Source organism: Saccopteryx leptura, chromosome 1 (genome assembly GCF_036850995.1).
Source record: "Saccopteryx leptura isolate mSacLep1 chromosome 1, mSacLep1_pri_phased_curated, whole genome shotgun sequence".
NCBI classification, from domain to species: Eukaryota; Metazoa; Chordata; class Mammalia; order Chiroptera; family Emballonuridae; genus Saccopteryx; species Saccopteryx leptura.
The window spans coordinates 283,774,681-283,799,353 of NC_089503.1; the positions used below are offsets into that span (position 1 = coordinate 283,774,681).

The 24,673-nt window shown below is 35.7% G+C and overlaps 1 protein-coding gene across 1 annotated transcript in view; it reads left to right on the plus strand.

The window, feature by feature from the left end:
- The window catches only part of SLC15A5 (solute carrier family 15 member 5), a 129,845-nt gene that overhangs the window by 10,466 nt on the left and 94,706 nt on the right, over positions 1–24,673 (plus strand). The window contains 1 exon segment of the mRNA XM_066361130.1: positions 14,904–15,073. Coding sequence (XP_066217227.1) covers positions 14,904–15,073 — 170 coding nt within the window.

Below are 24,673 nucleotides of genomic sequence, written 5' to 3' on the forward strand. Positions count from 1 at the left end.
TTTGGAATTTTAATAATTCATAGCAATTTTTTACATTTTGAATTCTACCTGATTGAAAAAGTCTACATAATATTTGAGAAAATAAACATAAGTCTGAATATATTCTGCAATAATAAAGTTATAATGTATAAAGTATACTTCAGCCAACAAAATCAAAGCAGTTCATAGAATAATATTATTGTGCTCATTAATACTCAAAATATCCTCTGAGTTGCATAATGAGGAATAGACTATAAATAGCTTTAAAATAGTCGCTAGACCTTCCAAAATTCTGTTTGCATGGGCTCTAGCCAAGTTTAACAAATGCTTCCCACTCACCCTAATAACAACAGGCACCTCCTTCTTTACCTCTGCCAAAAATGTAAACTCTTGAGAAATACATTCAGAATTTCCCTCCAGCATTTAGCTGTGGAAACCAGAATATTGAGGGAGAAAAAAGACAAATTCCTTATATTTCTCACAGCTCCTGCTACCTCCTACTTTTTCTTAAGCTCTGCTTGGTAGCCTTTAAGATTGGTAGGTACATGAGTAAGGACTTAATGTTTATCAGCAAACATAAGGTGGATCAAAAAACTTAAACTCAGAACATGAGAAACATGATATTCATAAACAACTTTTAAAACTGATATGTTGGCAAACACTAATTCAAAAGAATAAATGCACTCCTATGTTCATTGCAAAGTTATTTATAATAACCAAGATCTGGAAACAGCCCAAGCACCCATCAGTAGGTGAGTGGATTAAAAAGCTGTGGTACATTTACACAATGGAATACTATTCAGCCAGCATGGGTGGACTTCGAGAGTATTATGCTAAGTGAAATAAGCCAGGCAGAGAAAAAGAAATGTCATATGATTTCACTTGCATGTGGAATCTAATGAACAGAATAAACTGACAAACAAAAGAGAAACAGAGGCACGGATACATAAAACAGACTGACAGCTGTCAGAGAGGAGGGGTCTGGGGCACTAGATGAAAGAAGGTGAAAAAAAAAAAGAAAGAAGGTGAAGTGATTAAGTTAAAAGACATATATGTCCACTTGCTTTCTCTTCCTCCAAAGTCATGACTGCCAGAGTATTCTCTGAAGTATTTCAATGGGCCAATGGTTATTCGGAAAGAAGTAAGGATTAACAACATCCTCTCACCAAGAAATCAACTCCCGTGTTTCACAAACTCTTCTAAACAGTTCAATTTTATCCCATTGAAGAACTGATAATCCCCCAATAAGTTATCTAAATATTGTTCAGTGAAGAAGAAAATATTCACTCTAAACTCCTTACATTGTCCACTGATGCTGCAACAACCTGAAAGTTTGATTTTTCTCAAGTTAGGAAAGGCCATTTTAAACCATTTCTCCTAAAATCACTTAAAATCAGTCTAAGGCATGTCAAAATGGTTCATACCAAGAAATGGCAATATATTTGAGTTTTAAAATTATTACTAAATAAATGAAGGTAAATATTTAAAACAAATAATCCCAAAATATTGCTGCTATTTGAAGCAACAAGCTTTTTTCCTTATTTGTATTCAATACCATGAAACCATGAAGCCTCCCCCAAAAAACCACTCTTATATACTCCGAGTTATTTGCAGTTCCCAATCTGTATTTAAAAGTAGACTAAAGAAACATATTTTTACTGCTGCTTTCAATTTTCCTTAATCACTGGTATTTGTTTTGCTCTAGTGCTTTGCTCTCTGACTTTCTGTGTGAAAGGTGCTTTATATATTCAATTTGCTAGTGAGCTATGAGATGAAAGAAATCTTAATGGTGAGTTTGAAGACTGGGGGTTTTTATTTCTTTTATTTTTTTTACTATTGATGTATATACAATTTCACCCTTAATTATCTATGGCTTGTCCTGTTCATGGATCAACAAAGACATATATAAAACATGCCTGTATTAGGTAATTCTTTCAGAAAATTACACAATCAAATAGGTTGGGTAGCATTTGTTCAAATACATTGAGTACTTTATGTGAAGTCTCTTTCTATACATACATATTCAGCCTATAATTCTTTGGTTTCTAACTACCTTTCACAATATTTAAGTCCTGGAATAATTGTAATTTTCCTTGACCCTTTTAAAGAATTCAGTTTACATCACCATGTGGTGTACTGAAGAGTCACACAGTGTCCTCCTGGATTTTCTCAGCAATCTTTAACATTAAAAAAAAAAAAAAAAGACTGTCCTAAAAATTGAAAGAAATATAGCATTGCTTTCAGCGCCAGCTCCTCTCTGTTGCTGCAACCACAACTCAGATGTGCAGCCTGCAGCAGCATGAAAGGGTGACCCGAGGCTGAGCCCGGGGACTCTACCCAGCTGTCCTAGAAAAATTCTCACTTTGTATCACACCTACATTGTGATAAGTTTTTATTAGTGGATGACAGTGAATCCGTTTCTTCTTGCATGGCCATGTTTGATGTGTGATTACTTTGCTCGGTCAATTATTAAAAATTTGGCTTTTTTTTCTTTCTGTTTTTTTTTTTTTAATTTAGATTTCTTTAATGTTGTTTGCTTGATGGTTGGAATTTTTATGAAATGCCATGTTATTCATCAATTAGTTATTGATCGCTCATTTATTGTGGAACTAGAACTGTGATGGGTGCCATGGGGACAGGACATAAAGAACGAGGTTCTGCTGTCAGGGTGCTTGACGAGCTATATGTGAGAAGACAAAACTGGTAAAGGTGAAAACTGGACACTGAATATTTGCTTTAAAAGTTCAGAGAAAAGAAGAAGTAGAATATTCAAGAGAAAAGGAAATGAAGAAAAAGACATTTTATATGGGACTTTGAAAGTGAGACAGGGCAAGCCAAAGAACATGCAAAGTCACAGGGGGAATGAGATAGGGAGGAGACTAGCCTGATTGGACACGTCTTTACAAATATATACCACATATTCACATATCTATCTGCTTCTCCCCTTTCTTTTACTACCTCCTGAGTCCAGTTCATGCGTAGCTCTCATCCATACTTCTACAATAGCCATGATTGGTCTCCTTACCAAGCCCTATCAGCAACTTATAGAGCTCACTCAATAATCTTTTTCTTTTCATTTAAAATCAGATCATATCAGCCACCAGCTTACTTCAAATGGCTTCCAAATGCACTAGGAATAAAATTGAAAGTCCTTACTATGAACTTCAAGGACCTACAAGATCTGGAACCCAGTTAACTGCTTCATCTTCTCCTCTGATGCTCTGTTCTTTGCTCAGTAGCTCTAACTTCACTGCTCTTTTTGTGCCTGATTGGAAAAAAATGAACAGCAACTTTATTTGCTTGACACTACACAGCTATAGTCTGTATTCTTTTTTTTTAAGAATATCTTTTCCATTTTTATTTATTTATTTAGTGACAGAGACAGAGAGAGGGACAGATAGGGACAGACAAACAGGAAGGGAGAGAGATGAGGCATCAATTCTTCACTGCGGCACCTTAGTTGTTCATTGATAAGGTGACCAATCGTCTTCCTTTAAGGAGGACAGTCTTTCTTTTATAAGTTCCATCCACCGTCGAAGAGTGTCCTCCTACATGTCCTGCTTTTTGATATTGGAAAACTAATCTGTAAATGTTCGTATTTGATCGATGCAGAGTCGATCCATTGCATGTGATGTGATGTAGTTGTATCTAAATGAGTACTTTTTTCTTACAATTATTATTAAAAATTAATAGGAAAGTAAGCATAATTACAATATAAAATATTACAAATGTTTTTATTATGCATTTATTATATTATAGTGTGTTATTGTTGCAATGAATAAAATGTTTCTTTTATTTATAATATTGTTTTTTTCTATTTATTTTTGTCCTCCTTTTCATTGTAAAAATGTTGGTCACCTTATCATTGATTGCTTTCTCATATGTGCCTTGACCAGGAGGCTATAGCAGACCAAGTTACCCCTTGCTCGAGCCAGCGACCTTGGGCTCAAGTTGGTGAGCCTTGCTTTCTCAAACCAGATGAGCCCACACTCAAGCTGGTGACTTCACCTCGAGGTTTTGAACCTGGGTTCTCCGTGTCCCAGTCAAACACTTTATCCACTGTGCCACCACCTGGTCAGCCTAGTCAGTGTTCTTTGTGCAGAAGATATGATCCCTACCTTCAAGAAAAAGACCCAGACTTCCAGAGAGCCCAAGATCACAGATCATGTGATTATCAGAGCTGTGACTCACACTAGTCTTCTGAAACCATTTCAAAGAGAAAGGACAATATTTATAATTAATGACATATAAAACATGTTAAGAGGCACAAGTGAAAGGTATTTCAAATGATAAACCCTGGATTAATGAGAAAATGGTGGTGTCATGACATCTCTAACTGGAAAGGCCCAGAAAGAAGTACAGAAAAGGCAGTTAGCTCAAGTTGCCTCTCCTAAGAGGCTGCACAAAACAACTGGCTTCTTCTCAGCTCTGCAACTACACAGCTGTGAGAATTCGGATGAATCAGTTTCTAATGCTCAGATTTCTTCTCTGAATAAGAGGGAGAAAGTTTTTGTGGCCCTGCGTTAAGCTAAGATTTTCTAGATACAACACTAAAAGCATAATCCGTAAGAGAAAAAAAGTGATAACTGAACACTAAAATTAAGAATTGTTCCTCTTCAAAAGCACTGTGAAGAGAATAAATGGACAATCTACAGGCTGGAAGAAAATATTTGTAAATCATATATTTGATAAAGAACATATTTAGGATATATAAAGAACTCTTAAAACCCAATATTAAAAAAAATAACACATTTTTTTAATGGAAAAGATTTGAACAAAAACTTTACCAAGGCCAAAACTTTAAACAAATGGCCAATAAGCACGTGAAAAGATTCTCAATATCACTAGTCATTAGGGAAATGCAAAATAAAACCACACATCTATTAAAATGGCTAAATTAAAGATTGACCACACCAAATGTTGCTCAAGATATGGAGTTATTAGAACTCATCTATAGGTGGTGGTAATATAAATATGTTACAACTATTTGAAAGCCATTTGGAAATTATGCAAAATGTTAAATATACATCTAACATAATATCCTGCTATTCCACTCCTGTATTGTTACCCAAGAGAAATGAAAGTCTACATCTATACAGAGACTTCTACATAAATGTTCAAAACAGCATTATTTGTAATTAGCTATAAGCTGGTGAAACTGTCCATCAATAAAATATGGTATATTTATATAAAGAAATACTCCTTGGGAATAAAACTGAATCAACTACTGATAAATACAGAAACATAGAAGAATCTCAAAATTATGCTAAGTGAAAGAAGCCAGATAAAGAGTACATATCCCATCAATCTATCAATTGAAAGATCAATCTATCAATAGAAAACTAAGCAGTAGTGTAGGGATTTTTGCTATATAAGTGAGGTGAAACCAGTTACATTTTTTTAGGTGTTTATTTTATTGATTTAGAGAGGAGAAAGGGAGAGAGAGATAGGAACATCAATCTGTTCCTGTATGTGTCCTGACCTGGAATCAAACTGACAACCTCTATGCTTTAGGATAATGCTCTAACCAACTGAGCTATCTGGCCGGGGCTAGTCAGTTACTTTTGAGTTAATCAAAGGGGAGATAATCCTGGTTTCTTGGGTGGGAATGATGTAATCAGGTAAGTCCTTTAAATTTTAGTGATAATGCAAGTGTTCCAAAACTTATATCAATGTGTTTGTACAACTAAAACATTTATCAAATCTCATAAAACTATATTTTAAATGGGCACATTTTATATACCTCAATAATTTTTTAAGTTAATGTTAAGAACCCCTCTACCCACCCACCCCTGCAGTGGGCTTCTTTTTTTTTTTTTTCAAGTGAGAGGAGGAGAGCTATACAGACTTCTGCATGTGCCCTGACCAGGATCACTTGGAAACCCCTATCTGGGACCAATGCTTGTATCCAAATATAGATCACATATCTATCTGTTTCTCTCCCTTTCCTTTACTACTTCCTAGGTCCAGTTCATGCTTAGCTCTCATCCATACTTCTACAATAGCTGTGGTTGGTCTCCTTACCAAACTCTATCTGCAATTTATAGAGCTCACACAATAATCTTTTTTTTTTTTCACTTAAAATCGCAACAAGCTACCTTTATCACCTGAGGCAGAGGTTGATGGAAGCATTCTTAGTGCCTGGGCCAAAGTGCTCAAAACAATGGAGCCGGCGATGACGTCAGAGTAATGGCGGGGTAGGAAGCGATACCGATAAATCTCCCCCAAAACTCAACAAGATCTTCAACCAGAAACAGAAAAACCTATACTTGGAGCTTCCAGATGCTTCGCAATACACCCAAAGGTATGATTGAGTGAAAAATTGGCTAAATATATAACCAAACCCCGAAGGAATTAGGGAGTAAGAAATGCTCCGCCTTCCTCACTAACCTAAACAGGGCGGCTTTCTCTGGTAACTGTGAATATAGAAACTGAGGCGGGCAAAGGGGGTGAATACATCCAGGCCGCGAAACAAACGGCCGAACCAGGCTGTGGCACGGAGATCCAAGCCGAGGAAAATCTGATCCTGTGGCAACCCGGGCAATACAAGCTAACACTCGCGCCAAACCCAAACAAAGAAAGACAAGCGGCGTGGCCATTTTACCCGGTCTCCTGGCTGGTGCGCAGTTAGTGGGCGAGAGATTTCTTCCTAGGCCCCGGGAGTCAGTGCCCGTGTTGCCTCACGGAGAGGCAGGGTCAGAGGCCTTTCTGTGGGCCGAGGGCAGAGTCTCTGGGCAGCCCCAACGCCCTGGGAAAGCCACGCATGGGAGGGAGTGAGAACTAATTCCAACGGTGGAGATTTTCCGTACTGGAGGGTGTTTCACTCAGAGGGAAAGCGGCCGGCCTCATATCCTGGTTTGCGCGCGCAGATAAGGAGTGAGCGATTCCTCCGAGTGCCTCGGCAGTGCGCGCCCGTGTTATCGCACAGAGGGGCAGAGTCAGGGGCCTTTGTGTGGGCCAAAGCGGAATCTCGGGCCGCCCCAGCGCCTTGCAAAAGCCGCGCACGGGGACGGAGCGAGACTCAATTCCAACGCTGCAACTTTTCCCTGCGGTTGGGGGTTTCACTCAGAGCGTGAGACTGCTGGCCGGATATCCTGGTCTGCGCGCGCAGCCAGTGAGTGAGAGTTTCCTCCAAGCGCCCCGGAAGTGGGCACCCGCTTGTGTTACTGGACAGAGTGGCAGAGCCAGAGGTCTTTGAATGGCCGGAAAGCCCACCTGATTATGCTAGCAGCTCTGACTGACTGAGCCTTACCCAGAGCCCTGTGCTGAGTGGAAATAGAGTGGGGAGTTGCCAGCTCTTTGAGCCTCTTACTATCCAGGCAGAGGCAGCAGCAACCCCATAGCTGGATTATCAGGCTACTAATTGAGGAAGGAAAGACTAGGAGAAAGGCTCTAGGAACACGGACTCTCTCACTGTCGGAGCCTATAAATGCTAATAGACTAGACTGCCAACGAGACTAAAGCACAATACATGACATTGCCATAGAGACTTATCAACTGCAAACCTCCACCTGAGCGTGGCAAAGGGGCAAAACCTGGGGTACAGAGTCACCGACCAGGAAGAGGGAGAGAAAAGAAAAAGCAAGAAGATAACCTCTCAAAATCAAGAATAATCTGCAGACTTTATAACCTATCCCATTTTATTATATTTGTTCGTTTGTTTCTCTTATCTTCATTCTTGATACTTTTTTTTTCCTCCTCCAATTTGGCCGATTAACTCTCTACCGGTCTTACTCTCTCCTCTCCTTGAACTACACTACCCATAAGTGTTACATCTCCCATTATCTTTTCTCTTCTCTTCCTTTCTCTCTATGAGGGTTGCACTCCAAAACCCTTAACTCTCTCTCTCTCTCTCCTTTCTTTTTTCTTCTTTTAGTGGTTCCATCTTTTTTTTCTCTCTCTCTCTTTCTTTTCTCCCTCTATATTAGTTTCTTCCTTTCTCCTTTACATCTCCTCTCACTCAAACCTCAATAACAAACAAATGATCTTATCTGGGACTCAAACTTATGTTTGTGGCATTCTGGGGGGTTTTTACTTCACCTTTTTAACTCACTAGCAGTGCTCCCATCCCTGGCTCTCCATATTATCTAGTTCTTGTTCCACTAAATAAAATAGTAATTTTTTAATTTGTTCCCCCGTTTTTCCATTTTCCTCTTAATCCTCTCATCATAACTCTTAGACAACCAACACCTAAAAGCAAATCATTTTATTCTTGACCCAAATTTTTTCCTTATTTGCTTTTTGTGGGTCCATACGCTCTTTTTTTTTTTTTCTTCTTTTTTCTTTTTTTTTTTTTTTGTTTGCCCCTTTATTACTTTTCCCCAATTCAGGCCCTCCATCACAGGCATTGTTTGTTATAATTCACAGTCCACCACAAGATTTTATCAAGAAAGAGGGGAGAGGAGAGGAGAGGAAAAAAAGGAGGGAAAAAAAATTTCCTTTTTTTTTTTTTTTTTTTTTTAATTTTTATTTTATTTTATTTTTCTTTATTTCATTATTAATTTTTTTTTAAAAAAAAAACAACTTTTTTCGATTTTTTTTTTATTATTTTTTTAAACTTTTTATTCTTTATTAAATCTCATTAATACTATCAACAAAACCACCCTCAGATGCCATTAAGGAAGAGAAAATCAAATATCATGGATACAAAAGAAAGAGAGGTAACACAGCTAGATGAGGAAAAATCTATGGAGAAAAAATTTAATATATTGGAAACCTTGGAGCTAAATGACAGAGAATTCAAGATAGAAATCCTAAAAATCCTCCGAGATATACAAGAAAACACAGAAAGGCAATTTAGGGAGCTCAGAAAACAACTCAATGAACACAAAGAATATATGTCCAAGGAAATTGAAACTATAAAAACAAATCAAACAGAGATGAAAAACTCAATTCACGAGCTGAAAAACGAAGTAACAAGCTTAGCTAATAGAACAGGTCAGATAGAAGAGAGGATTAGTGAAATAGAAGACAAGCAACTTGAGGCACAACAGAGAGAAGAAGAAAGAGACTCAAAAATTAAAAAAAATGAGATAGCCCTACAAGAATTATCTGACTCCATCAAAAAGAATAACATAAGAATAATAGGTATATCAGAGGGAGAAGAGAGAGAAAATGGAATGGAGAACATACTCAAACAAATAATAGATGAGAACTTCCCAAGCCTGTGGAAAGAACTAAAGCCTCAAGTTCAAGAAGCAAACAGAACTCCAAGTTTTCTTAACCCCAACAAACCTACTCCAAGGCATATCATAATGAAATTGACACAAACCAACAGCAAAGAAAAAATTCTCAAGGCAGCCAGGGAAAAGAAGAATACAACATATAAAGGAAGGCCCATTAGATTATCATCAGATTTCTCAGCAGAAACTCTACAAGCTAGAAGAGAATGGACCCCAATATTTAAAGTCCTGAAAGAGAGGAACTTTCAGCCACGAATACTATACCCATCAAAGCTATCCTTCAAATATGAAGGAGAAATAAAAACATTCACAGATACAGAAAAGATGAGGGAATTTATCATCAGAAAACCCCCACTCCAGGAATTACTAAAGGGGGTTCTCCAATCAGATACAAAGAACAAAAAAAAACAGAGCCACAAGTAAAAGCTCCAAGAAGAACACAATAAAACCAAATTTAAACTGTGACAACAACAAAAAGAAAGAGGGGGAGAAGATGGAGATTAACAGTAGCAAAGGACGATGGAGTGCAAAAGTACTCACAAAATAGTTCGCTACAATGAACAGGGTAGGGACCCTTTTCATTACTCAAAGGTAACCACCATTGAAAAAACCACCACAGAAGCACATGAGATAAAAAAGATAGCAACAGTGGAAAGATGTATGGAATACAACCAAATAAAAACAAAAGATAGAAAAACAAAAGAGAAGGATCAAACAAGACACAAAACTAACAGAAAGCAAGATATAAAATGGCAATAGGGAACCCACAAGTATCAATAATTACACTAAATGTAAATGGATTAAACTCACCAATAAAAAGGCACAGAGTAGCAGAATGGATTAAAAAAGAAAATCCAACTGTATGCTGCCTACAGGAAACTCATCTAAGTAACAAGGATAAAAACAAATTCAAAGTGAAAGGCTGGAAAACAATACTCTAAGCAAATAACATCCAAAAAAAAGCAGGTGTAGCAATTCTCATATCGGATAATGCTGACTACAAGACAGGAAAAGTACTCAGAGACAAAAATGGCCATTTCATAATGGCTAAGGGGACACTGAATCAAGAAGACATAACAATTCTTAATATATATGCACCAAACCAAGGAGCACCAAAATATATAAGACAGCTACTTATTGATCTTAAAACAAAAACTGACAAAAACACAATCATACTTGGAGACCTCAATACACCGCTGACGGCTCTAGATCAGTCATCCAAACAGAGAATCAACAAAGACATAGTGGCCTTAAACAAAACACTAGAGCACCTGGATATGATAGACATCTACAGGACATTTCATCCCAAAGTGACTGAGTATACATTTTTCTCCAGTGTACATGGATCATTCTCAAGAATTGACCATATGTTGGGCCACAAAAACAACATCAGCAAATTCAGAAAAATTGAAGTTGTACCAAGCATATTTTCTGATCATAAAGCCTTGAAACTAGAATTCAACTGCAAAAAAGAGGAAAAAAATCCCACAAAAATGTGGAAACTAAACAACATACTTTTAAAAAATGAATGGGTCAAAGAAGAAATAAGTGCAGAGATCAAAAGATATATACAGACTAATGAAAATGACAATACGACATATCAGAATCTATGGGATGCAGCAAAAGCAGTGATAAGAGGGAAGTTCATATCACTTCAGGCATATATGAACAAACAAGAGAGAGCCCAAGTGAACCACTTAACTTCCCACCTTAAGGAACTAGAAAAAGAAGAACAAAGACAACCCAAAACCAGCCGAAGAAAGGAGATAATAAAAATCAGAGCAGAAATAAATGAATTAGAGAACAGAAAAACTATAGAAAAAATTAATAGAACAAGGAGCTGGTTCTTTGAAAAGATCAACAAAATTGACAAACCCTTGGCAAGACTTACCAAGGAAAAAAGAGAAAGGACTCATATAAACAAAATCCAAAATGAAAGAGGAGAAATCACCACGGACACCGTAGATATACAAAGAATTATTGTAGAATACTATGAAAAACTTTATGCCACTAAATTCAACAACCTAGAAGAAATGGATAAATTCCTAGAAAAATACAACCTTCCTAGACTGAGTCAAGAAGAAGCAGAAAGCCTAAACAGACCTATCAGTAGAGAAGAAATAGAAAAAACCATTAAAAACCTCCCCAAAAATAAAAGTCCAGGCCCTGACGGCTATACCAGCGAATTTTATCAAACATTCAAAGAAGACTTGGTTCCTATTCTACTCAAAGTCTTCCAAAAAATTGAAGAAGCAATACTTCCAAACACATTTTATGACACCAACATAACCCTCATACCAAAACCAGGCAAGGATGGCACAAAAAAAGAAAACTACAGACCAATATCTCTAATGAATACAGATACTAAAATAATAAACAAAATACTAGCAAATCGAATACAACAACATATTAAAAAAATAATACATCATGATCAAGTGGGATTCATCCCAGAATCTCAAGGATGGTTCAACATACGTAAAACGGTTAATGTAATACACCATATCAACAAAACAAAGAACAAAAACCACATGATCTTATCAATAGACGCAGAAAAGGCTTTCGATAAAATACAACACAATTTTATGTTTAAGACTCTCAACAAAATGGGTATAGAAGGAAAATATCTCAACATGATAAAGGCCATATATGATAAACCATCAGCTAACATCATATTAAATGGCACTAAACTGAAGGCTTTCCCCCTTAAATCAGGAACAAGACAGGGTTGTCCACTCTCTCCACTCTTATTTAATGTGGTACTAGAGGTTCTAGCCAGAGCAATCAGACAAGACAAAGATATAAAAGGCATCCATATCGGAAAAGAAGAAGTAAAGGTATCACTTTTTGCAGATGATATGATACTATACATCGAAAACCCCAAAGAATCCACAAAAAGACTACTAGAAACAATAAGCCAATACAGTAAGGTCGCAGGATACAAAATTAACATACAGAAGTCAATAGCCTTTCTATATGCCAACAATGAAACAACTGAGAAGGAACTCAAAAGAACAATCCCCTTCATGATTGCAACAAAAAAAATAAAATACTTAGGAATAAACATAACAAAGAATGTAAAGGACTTATATAATGAAAACTATAAACCATTGTTAAGGGAAATCGAAAAAGATATAATGAGATGGAAGAATATACCTTGTTCTTGGCTAGGAAGAATAAATATAATCAAGATGGCTATATTACCCAAAGCAATATACAAATTTAATGCAATTCCCATCAAACTTCCAATGACATTTTTTAAAGAAATAGAGCAAAAAATCATCAGATTTATATGGAACTATAAAAAACCCCGAATAGCCAAAGCAATCCTAAAGAAAAAGAATGAAGCTGGGGGCATTTCAATACCTGACTTCAAACTCTATTATAGGGCCACGACAATCAAAACAGCATGGTATTGGCAGAAAAATAGACACTCAGACCAATGGAACAGAATAGAAAATCCAGAAATAAAACCACATATATATAGTCAAATAATTTTTGATAAAGGGGCCAACAACACACAATGGAGAAAAGAAACCCTCTTCAATAAATGGTGCTGGGAAAACTGGAAAGCCACATGCAAAAGAATGAAACTGGACTACAGTCTCTCCCCCTGTACAAAAATTAACTCAAAATGGATCAAAGATCTAAACATAAGACCTGAAACAATTAAGTACATAGAAGAAGACATAGGTACTCAACTCAGGGACCTGGGTTTTAAAGAGCATTTTATGAATTTGACTCCAATGGCAAGAGAAGTGAAGGTAAAAATTAATGAATGGGACTACATCAGACTAAGAAGTTTTTGCTCAGCAAGAGAAACTGATAACAAAATAAACAGAAAGCCAACTAAATGGGAAATGATTTTTTCAAACGACAGCTCAGATAAGGGCCTAATATCCAAAATATACAAAGAACTCATAAAACTCAACAACAAACAAACAAACAATCCAATAAAAAAATGGGAAGAGGATATGAATAGACACTTCTCCCAGGAAGAAATACAAATGGCCAACAGATATATGAAAAGATGCTCATCTTCTTTAGCTATTAGAGAAATGCAAATCAAAACGGCAATGAGATACCACCTCACACCTGTTCGATTAGCTGTTATTAGCAAGTCAGGTAACAGCAAATGTTGGAGAGGCTGTGGAGAAAAAGGAACCCTCATACACTGTTGGTGGGAATGTAAAGTAGTTCAACCATTATGGAAGAAAGTATGGTGGTTCCTCAAAAAACTGAAAATAGAACTACCTTATGACCCAGCAATCCCTCTACTGGGTATATATCCCAAAAACTCAGAAACATTGATACGTAAAGACACATGCAGCCCCATGTTTATTGCAGCATTGTTCACAGTGGCCAGGACATGGAAACAACCAAAAAGCCCATCAATAGATGACTGGATAAAGAAGATGTGGCACATATACACTATGGAATACTACTCAGCCATAAGAAATGATGACATCGGAACATTTACAGCAAAATGGTGGGATCTTGATAACATGATACGAAGCGAAATAAGTAAATCAGAAAAAAACAGGAACTGTATTATTCCATACGTAGGTGGGACATAATAGTGAAACTAAGAGACATTTATAAGAGTGTGGTGGTTACGGGGGGGGAGGGGGGAATGGGAGAGGGATAGGGGGTGGGGAGGGGCACAAAGAAAACAAGATAGAAGGTGACAGAGGACAATCTGACTTTGGGTGGTGGGTATGCAACATAATTGAACGACAAGATAACCTGGACTTGTTATCTTTGAATATATGTATCCTGATTTATTGATGTCACCCCATTAAAAAAATAAAATTATATAAAAAAAAAACAAAAAAAAAACCAAACAAACAAAAAAAACAATGGAGCCATGGAGGGGAAGAGAGAGAGAGAGAGGGAGAGAAGGGGGAGGAAGAGGTGAAGAAAAGCAGATGGTCGCTTCTCTGTGCTTTGACCGAAATTGAACTCAGGAGATCCACACACCAGGCTGATGCTCTACCACTGAGCCAACTGGGCAGGGCCTTCAATATGATTCTAACAGCAGAATTTAGACCCAATGAAAGGTTGAGAGAGAGATATGATCTCCCCACAATTTACAAGTCAGATAGCTGTGATAGGTATTCATACTGCTCACAAAAATTAGAGGATATTTCAAAATGAATATGAAGTGAAAAAATATCCCCTAATTTTTGTGAGCAGTATATTTGTTATACTATTCACAAGGAGGAGATATTGAAAGTTTTATTCAATTGTCACTCATTCCTTTGATTTAATGTATGGTCTGTGTATAACATGAGTATTCCTGAGTTTTACCAAGAATAAATAAGAAGATGCAACTCTTTAACCTGTAACCTCTCCAGGTTAATTAGGTGGATGCAGTTGTCTACAGGTTGTTTAGCTCCATGACACAGAATTGAGTAACTGATACAAAGATCGTATGACCTGCAAAGCCTACACAATTTACAGCTAGGCCCTTTACAAAAAATATTTGTCAACTTCTGCTTTAGAGAAAATACACACTCTTTCTACATCTGTTCTAAATAGAAAAGAAGCAAAGATAATGAAACCGAGAAGAAAGTTGTTAAGTATAAACTTATCTAGAAATCTAATAAACAATATTTGAAAAATGTAGTTCAGCTGACACGCCACTATTTTATAGCTTACATTTCTGTAAAAGCATTAAAATTAGCAATTGTTATCTGAAGTAATCCAACGGTACTTTCATTTTTGTTTATCTGTGTGCCTCAGGTTTTACTGGATTACGAACCTAAATGCAACTGTTGCCTTTCTGGGAATATCTTACGTTCAGTACTCTGGGGCTTGGGCCCTGGTTTTTCCTATTCCTTTTATGTCTACACTTATGGCTCTGATAACTCTTCATATGGTGCATTATAACCTGATTTATCAGCCAGAAAAATGTAAGTAAATCACACTTTATATTAACTTTAGGCTTTTTATGGTTTACTTGACATATCTCCTTCCTCCTTGATTTTCTATAACTTCTCTTTCAACTCACAGAATTTATAGATTCTGCCAGTTAATACACTTGGGAGCAACTGAGTCTGCAAGAATATCAATAATCTCTATCTTCTTTCAGTTTTCCCATGTTAAAATTGTTTTAATAATGGAATATTTTAAACATAAACAAAAGTAGAAAAAAATCACATACGAACCCATTTATCTAAGGCCTCAGCTTCAGCATGGACCAACTTATCTTTAATCACTTTTCCCACATCTCTCCTGGCAATTTTGAGGCAAAATCTAACTATTATAGCATTTAATTTGTCTAATGTGTATATATAACCTACATGTTATATATGTTACTTTTTAAAAAAATAATCAAAATGTCATTGTTTCACACACACAATTTCTTAAAGTCATCAAATACCTGGTCACTGTAAAATGTCTCTAATTGTTCCCATTTTTCAAATTTGTTTTATACTTTATTCAACTCAAATTCAAACAAAGCTGATATAGTCCAAATGGCAGGTTATATTTTTCATATATATTCCTCTTTTGTCTCTTTTTCTCTTTTTAAAAGAATTTTTTTTTTTTAATTTGAACACTGAATATAGTGTTTTGTATAGTCTGGATTTTGCTGATTATATCCACATGGCATCATCCTACTGGTTTTTCTCCTATTTATTCCCTAAAAATTGTTTGATAGATTTAGATAATCAGATTTAGGTGTTTTCTTGTTGTTGTTGTGTTTTGGCAAAATCCCTTCATAGAGAGTATCATGAACTCAAATCAAGAGGCAGAATGTCTGATTATCTTCATTTTTTTAGTGTCCGCACCTCTTGATGATATTTGCCCAAATCAACTACCCCACTGGAGGTTACAAGGTTACAAGGTGGTGATATTTTATATTTCTTCCACTTTTATTAGCTGAAATAATTCCTCAACAACCATTTAAAATACACAGAAGTACAATTTATGTAAGAATAAAAGACCTCTATTTCTTTTCCTGTTTTTAGATTTTCAAGTTAATGAGTTGAGCTTTAATATCTCCCAAAGGTGATCTATTAGTTGTTTTAAAAAAAAAAAACCTATTATTTTTAATTCATGGACTCAAAAATTTTAATGTTTAATCCACTACAATTACTGATGCTCAAACTGTTGCATATTTGGGCACAGAGGTCCTCTTCATGTTGGGGCCTGAGTCCTTCAGACAAGCCTCGGTAGTGTTTGGTTGTTGCCTTGCTTCCTGCTGTAAGATAGTCTATGGTCATCATTTCCTTCCCCGAACTTTAAGTCAACTCTTTCTCCAAAAAATTGTTTCCTTTTTGTATATAATGCTATTTAGAGACTACAATCTTGGCAATAGGGATGCTCATTGCTACTTAGTCGATCACAGTTTCTAGGTCTTACAATGAGCAAAGCTAGAAAATGTTCTTTGTTTTTCTTTTTAAGAGAACAACCATTTTGGATTATACTAATACCTTGATCAGAATCAGTGCCACAGGATTTTTATTTAACCTTATCAAACTCTGATCTCTTTCTACTTATTTCCAGGACCCAAATCCAAGTTCTCAACGAGAGGACTATATTGGCACATTTGTTCTATTACAAAGATACACTCAGTAAGCAGTCTTAGAATAACACTACCACCAGCAACATGATTGTTGAAAAGGGTTTCAGATTTTTCTTGCAGTTATTTTTCTTTATGTTATAACCCCTGAAAATGTTCACTAAAATTATTATTGGGTTGGGAAATAAGTTCGTAGCGTTTTTACCGAAGACTTTTATTTAAACAAAAAACAATAATTATATCAATAAGTTAATCAATTATATATTCGCCATTGCTGTTTACAACCTCTTCCCACCTCTCAACCAATTTGTTGATGCCGTTCTGCCAAAAATCGCCTGGTCTGGTGTCAAAGAAGTTGTTGAGCCAGTTTTTAAGAACCTCTTTGTTATCGAAGGTAACGCCCTTCATATGGTTTGACAGGGAGCGAAAAAGATGGTAATCGGTTGGTGCAAGGTCCGGAGAATTCGGCGGATGCTGAAGGACCTCCCATTCGAGCTCTTGGAGTGCGGCTTTGACGACTTGTGCAACATGGGGCCTGGCGTTGTCGTGAAGGAGTATGGTTTGACCATGTCGATCAGGTCTTTTCAGTCGAATAGCCTCATTCACGCGGTGTAGCTGGGCAATGTAGAGCTCCTTGTTGACCGTGGCATTCTTTTTGAGCATTTCCCAGTTCTTCATCGAATTCAGAAGGCCTTCCGTTGCGGCATGTGTCATTGACGTCAAAGTCGCCATTTTTGAACTTTGCAAACCATTTCCGTGCTGTAGACTCGCCTATGACACCTTCTCCATACACGTCGCAAATGTCCCGGGCTGCTTCGGCAGCTTTTTTACCTCGATGAAAAGCAAAGAAGAGCAGGTGTCGAAAATGTTGATTTTTGCCTCCTGAGTATTCCATTTCTAAGCCTCAAAACTAATAAAAAATTAAATAACTCAAAAATACAGTTAACATAGTTTTGTAGAGCAGAAAGAGTTTTATCGAATGAATACTTACCCTTTGCCAAACAGCAAACAAATTGTTGTAAAATAAAAGAAAATATAAAAACGCTACGAACTTATTCCCCAACCCAATATGTTTAAACACACTTGATAACAGACAGTAGTCTCTCACTGGTTAAATCACTTTATCTACAACTAGGTCTGTTATTTCATTTTTCTTTATACTTTGAGGTACTTTTAAATCTTAATTTTGTTTTTTTCTTAACCGTTTTTTTTAAAGATTTTATTTATTCATTTTTGGAGAAAGAAGAGAGAGAGAAGAGGGGGTAACAGAAAGCATCAACTCCCATATGTGCCTTGATCGGGCAAGCACAAAGTTTTGAACCAGCAACTTCAGTCTTCCAGGTTGATGCTCCATCCACTGAGCCACCATAGGTCAGGCTATTTTTTTTTTCAAATAATGTAAAATTTATGTCCAAAATAAGGCCTATATATTCCTATATTCTCTCTTACTCCTTTAGCTGTCAATTATAATTTTTAAAAAATTATCCCTTTTTTAAATTAAGACAATTTTATATGTATGTGTACATGTCTCTGTGCATATGTATTTCTCCCTTCTTATAAAAGCAGTAGCATATTAGTCATACTTGTTCTCACCTGCTTTTCTTAGTTAATATAACCTAGGGGTTTGTAACTATATATTTGTAACTATATATATTTATATAAAAATATTGCCCATTCCTTTTGATAGCTGTATAGTACCACATTGTGTGGTGAACTGTTATTTATTTCACCAGTCTTATATTGACATGTATTTGCATTGTTTCTCTATTTTTGCACTTAAGTAGGTTCTAATGAATAACTTGGTGTATACCACCATTTGCATTTTTTTTTGAGCATGTCTTAAGGATAGATTCCTACAAGTAGGATTGCTAAATCAAAAAGTAAATCCATAAATAACATTGCTATATATTGCCAAATTCCCTTCTTTAATGGTTATACTGTGCTGTGTGTTTTCACCAAAAATGTATGAGAATGACTGTTTCCCCACGGTCTCTAATATAATATACTGTAACTTTTCACTTTTTGCAAATTTGAAGGTGGAAAAATAGTATTTCATTGAAATATTAATTAACGTTTCTCTTATGAGAAAAATTGAACATCTTTTCATTGCTATAGAATAATTTAATTTTTTTCCAGAAAACTACCTATTTGTACATCTAGTCCATTTTTCCTATGGGATTATAGACTTTTTCTTTTAATTTTTAGAAGATTTTAATATACTAAAGATATTAACCTGCTGTTTATGATAACAGTTACAAATATTATTCTCCATATGCCATACATCTTTTAAGTTTGCTTCCTGTCTTATTATCTATATACAAGGCTTATTACGTTTGTTCGTTCGTTTTGTCTTTTGAGAGACATTATGTTTCTAATCAAATTTATCCATCTTCTCCTTTATTGCTTCTAGATTTTGAACCATGGTGAAGAGTTTTCTTCACTCTCAGATGATAAAGGCATTCATTCATAGTTTATTTTGGTACTCACATTATTCTTTTTAACCTTTACATCTCAGACCCATTTGGAAACTATATTAGAATAGGTTTAAACAGTGAATTTATTTTTTTCATATGATTATCATCAACTTTATTTACTAAAAAGTCTCTGTTTTTCCCATTAGTAAGATATCTCCTTCACTGTATACTGCTGTTTACATTTCTGGAGTTTCTATGCTGTTCCTTTGATCAGTCGATCTATTTATCTATCTTGTTTAACTATGATGTTAATTTCTAACATCTTTTAGTTTTAGTAGTACTTTTACTGCTACCACTGTCTCTACTACTTATCTATATATACAACTACCACTAATAGCAATGCAATGAGTTGTATTTTTAAAAATCAGGGGCATTCACCAGTATTGCTTCATTTTCACTACATACTTGTGAGGTGGGTAGGAAGGACACTGTGTATCTTTTCACAGATGAGACTTCGCCTACTTTGCTTTGCTCCTGTAGCGTCCTGAGCATATCTTCATCATTTCCTCTGCCATGTTACATTGAAATGATCTATTTATAAATACAATTAGAAATTTCTGTGTCTTATACAGACTTGAAAAATGGCAAATGCTCAATCAGTGTCTGTGATTGTTAAACTGAGTGCAGAAACTGAGACATAATTTAGTGCAATGATTTACTCAAGACCTCACAAAAATGGCTCAAGTGGAACCAAAACCAGGGCCTTATTTTTCTCGGGCTCATTTCATTGCATCACATAGGGAAGCAGTGAAGCATAGACAAGAGCACCCACAGGAGTCTCTGGCGCTGGCTATCAGAGTTCTGTGTGCTCTGTGGACCACAGCTAAGCAGTACTTGCCTCCTAGTAGTCTGTGAAATGGGTTCAACACGCAAAAAGGTATCTGAGAGATCCTCTCTGTCAGCCCCGAATAGCAAAAAGGAGGATAATTTAATAAAGTTATTGAATGGCCTCCCTAATGTTATCTGGAGTGGGTAATTATCAAATAATTCTGGGGGGTTTTTTGTGTGTGAATATGTATATATACATACAAAAATACATATATATAATTTTAAAAATAACTATTTAGTATTCATCCATTTGCTTTTCAATCTCCTTTGGAAAATATATTTATTTAAGTAAAGAAATACAATTCCTCAAGTTATATTGATCTATGTAATTAACCTTCAGCCTATTGTAGCTCACCTTACATTTTGTAACATAAGATAAAATGAGCTTTCTTTGAACATTTACAAAAAAAATTATTAGCTGCAAGTAAAATCATAATAAAAAATGTTCATCAGTGGTTTACTTTTTTCAATACTCCATGAAATGAATATTTTGGAGTTTTTGTTTTGGGTTTTTATGTCATACGATCACCCAACTCTGAGGAAGTAAAACTCTGTCTTCCTTCTAGCAAAGTCTATAATCTTTATTTTAGCTTCTTCTTTTCTGATGACTAAATTGGAAATTCTTCAAAGCTGTAATTCAAAGCCATAGATGACCTTAAAGAAATGATTTTTTATATGCTACCTTTTATTTTAAGGTAACTTTTCAAATGTGGACCATGCATTCCATTATGTTTAGCTGTCAAGCACGGCCTTCATTTGCATTTCTTCCCACTGCTATAATTTTGAGAACTGGCAGGTGACCAAAAAAGAAAAAAAAAGCGCATCTACCATCCAGAGTGCAATGTAGGCTTTTTTATTATAATTAAGTAGCATAGATATTCATGATTAGATCAAGGTCAGAGGAGCAGAACATCAGAGCCAAGGACTTAAAGGTACAAAGAACAGAAAAATTGCCTTCTAAAATTTTTTTAATAGTAATGGTGACAATGTTTAAGTTTTGCAATAAAACATTTTAAATAGCTCATCTGTTTTATTTTAAAATGTGCACGCCTTGTGTGCTTGCACATTTAAACTGGAGCTTGAAGTCTCAGTAGCATTTTCATTCCTTTTCTATTTTTTTCAGTTTCCCATTTCTGCTCCTGATGCAGAAAAGCAATTTGAGAAGTATAATGACAATGGGTTTTTTTAAAGGCTGAGTCTACATGACACCCAAAATTATTTGTACAGAGGCATAAGTTTTCTATTAAGTCTAATGTATTAATCCAAGGAGGCAATGTGATGTGTAGATGGAGATGTTTTCAACTGCTAACATTCAGTGATAGCACCACAGTTCGATGGGGAGGCAGATTACTGTACAGTTCCTTTGCTTGCCCTCTCTAACTAGTCTGTGGGCTCTCTCCCAGCCCAGCTGATCAGGTTAGGTTTATTACCTCTCCTTTCCTCTGACTTAAAAAGTGCCTGTTCCATCTTCTTCCATTTCCTTGGTGGTTTTCTTCTAATTGATGCGGAGCAAACAGACTCATCCTGGGGACCCTGGCTATGCTCTCCCCACCCTCATTCCTTAGGTCACCGCTAGTCCCTTTGACTTTAAAGCCAACTAGACACCAAGCATTCAGTTTTGTATTGACCTCTTTTCTTACCTTGAAAGTCCTATGTCAGACTTCCTATTCAACATTTTGACGTGGTTAATTAATAGACTCAAACTTAACCTGACCAAAATTCAACACTTGTTTCCGCCAACATCAAACTGACTCCCTTCTCGTCTGTTCCATCTCTATGTAAGTCATCAACACCCACTTGCTTAAGGGGAAAATAATGTGGCCTTATTCAATTTTCTCATTTCTACAACCTCTCTCCACATCAAAAAATCCTGTTGATTGTTGAAAAACACATTTCGTCCTATTCATGTCTCTTTGCTGTGACTTCTATGTCCAAGTCACCATTACCTCTTGCCTGTCTCCCAGCTTCCACTCTCCCTAAAATCCATCATCCATATAGCTACCAGAGTTTCAAAGTAAATTTAATATATATATATATATATACATATATATATATATATATACATCATATGACAACTTTTCTCTGCATTAAACATCTTAATAGTCTCCCATAACACTAAGGACAAAATCAAAGCTCCTTACTTTGACCTGAAGTCTGTCCCCTAACCAATTCTTGGACCTCACCTCCTTCCAATCTTCTCACTAGCTGAGCTACTGCCCCATTGGCCTTCACAGTCCCTGAACCTCTCCCAGCTCATGACACACTTGGCATATGCTTCCTCCAAGCTCTTTGCTGACTTCTAGTCTCTTCAATCCTCTGTTCAAATTTCAACTACTGAAGTCTTCTATACATCAAATCTCACAATGGGTCTCTAGCTTATCATTTTGTTTTTATCATTAAATTTGCTTAACATTTTCCTGCTTGTTTACTGTCATCCTCACCAGAAAAGAAACTCAGGGATTTGTAGATCTTGATTACTATATTCTTAAGGCCTAGAAAAGTCCCAGGTACATGGTAGGTTCTTAGTAACCATTTTAAATGAATAGATAATTGCATTCACATTTGTTTGGTATTGATAAGAACTCACAGTGCTAGCTAAAAAATTTTTACCTCATTTATGCTTAATCATTTCTTGTTTTTAACCATTTTGTTTTGGTTGCTTCATATCACATCAGATACAATTTGTTTAAATAAAATCATTTCTCAAACTGTATATTCAGTTGAAACCAGTGCTACTCAAAGTGTGACCCATAGAACAGAGCTGATCAGTAAACTGTTTGTTAGTAGTATGCCACAAAATAAATACAGATACTGAGAGAAAACATGTAAAGTATTTATGAAAAGTTACATTTTATGTCTTTTGATTTTAATAATAAAAATATAAGACCTTCTATTTTGTATGTCTTTCTTATTTTATTCTTTTGATATTTCATTTTTATTGTATTTCACAAATATATTGACCATGATAGTTGAGAATATATATATTTTTTAAATTTATCTTTTAACACAGCTAGTTTAAGATGCACTAATATAAGCTATTTCTCTTTAGAAATGATATGATAGCAGCATTTAACTGTTATAGGTATCAAGTTAGCATACATAGAGTAGATTCAGATTTACATTGCAACAAATAATGACCTTTTATACAAAATAATAATAATAATAATGAGTTTAAAACATATATTCAATAAAGTCCTTGAATTTAAAAATAGAAGAAACTTGAGCACTATATCTTTGGAAACAGTCTTTCATCCTACAGCAAATAATCATTTAATAATCAAGGCTATTTGAAAGCATAGAGTAAGTTGAATCAATGCCAGTAATACCCCTACTATTTACACAGCATTGTTTTCGCAGTTCAGCAGAGAACAACAAGTTGATAAGAAACAGAGATAAGATTATAAGGAAATGTCAGGAAGTTAAGCCTCCTCTTCCAGACCTGTTCATATTCTGTCTCTAAACTGTTCAAGACATTCTCAGTTCTCATCTTACTAAAACCTGAAGTAAACTACTTGAACTAGCTGAGAAAGTCTCATAATAGAGCAGTTCTTCTTGCAATAATGAAGAGATATCCTTATTACTTTTTTTGTGAAAGATACAAACCTTGTCCTCCCAAAGGTGCTTCTGCCTTTTTGGTCTTCTTTTTTCCTAATCTTTCCATGTGTCTAGAATTAGTGACTAACAAGAGACAATAGTGACTACAGATATGTGTCCATCTCCTGTCAGCAATTACCTAACATACTTCCACTTGACCTCAACGCACTTCACAGGGACAACCAAAGAGCTGCTGCTGTAATTATTCTTGGTCACCAGAGGTGGATTTAACGGCAGGTGCAACAGGTGTGCGCCCTGCGCCCCAACTTCTGAAGGGCCCCACAAAACCCCAACTTAACAATTTTTTCAAATGACACCAGGTTTGATTTCATATGTGTTATTTCAACATTGATAGTCCATAATATTTTTTTATTTATTTAAAAATATGTTTAACATGTATTTTTATTTTCCCTCTCTCTCTTTTTTAAGGGGCCCAATATTTTCTTCTGTGTCCAGGGCCTCAACCAACCTTAATCCGCCTTTGTTGGTCACTAACAATTTGGGCTGGATTTGATTCAGTGACTTAGAGGTAAAAAGGCTCCATATTCAATTACTACACCCCCTGCTTCCTCAATTAATCAAAGACTGACATAATAAGTCTATTACAACCCTAAAAAAACAGACCAGATCAAATCAGTATAATCACTTTCTAACCATAAAAAGAAATATTAACATTCTTTATTTAAATATAAAATTCAAAACTCTATAACATTTAAATATAATTGGTTAGAATGCATTTTATTTAGAATTCCATTATAGGAAACTTGAACATAATAAAAATGACAACCAAACTATACTTGGAATTTCTATAGCAGCTTTCTTTGGAGAAAACTTAAATATTTTCACACTTACTTTACCATTTATCTTGAAACTGTGGTTTGGTGTCTGGGTATTTTGTGGAAGGATTTATCTGGTCAAAGGGATTCTATAAAAAATTATAACAATCATGATGGCACAAGTGAACTGCTAACTAAACAAGGGTCTCTTCTCTGTCACTGTACCTGGAAGTCCTAATGAAGTCAGAGAAAAGGTAGAATCTGAATCATAAAAGAAGCAACAATGCTGTTGCAAATCATTAGCAATAAGGGGCT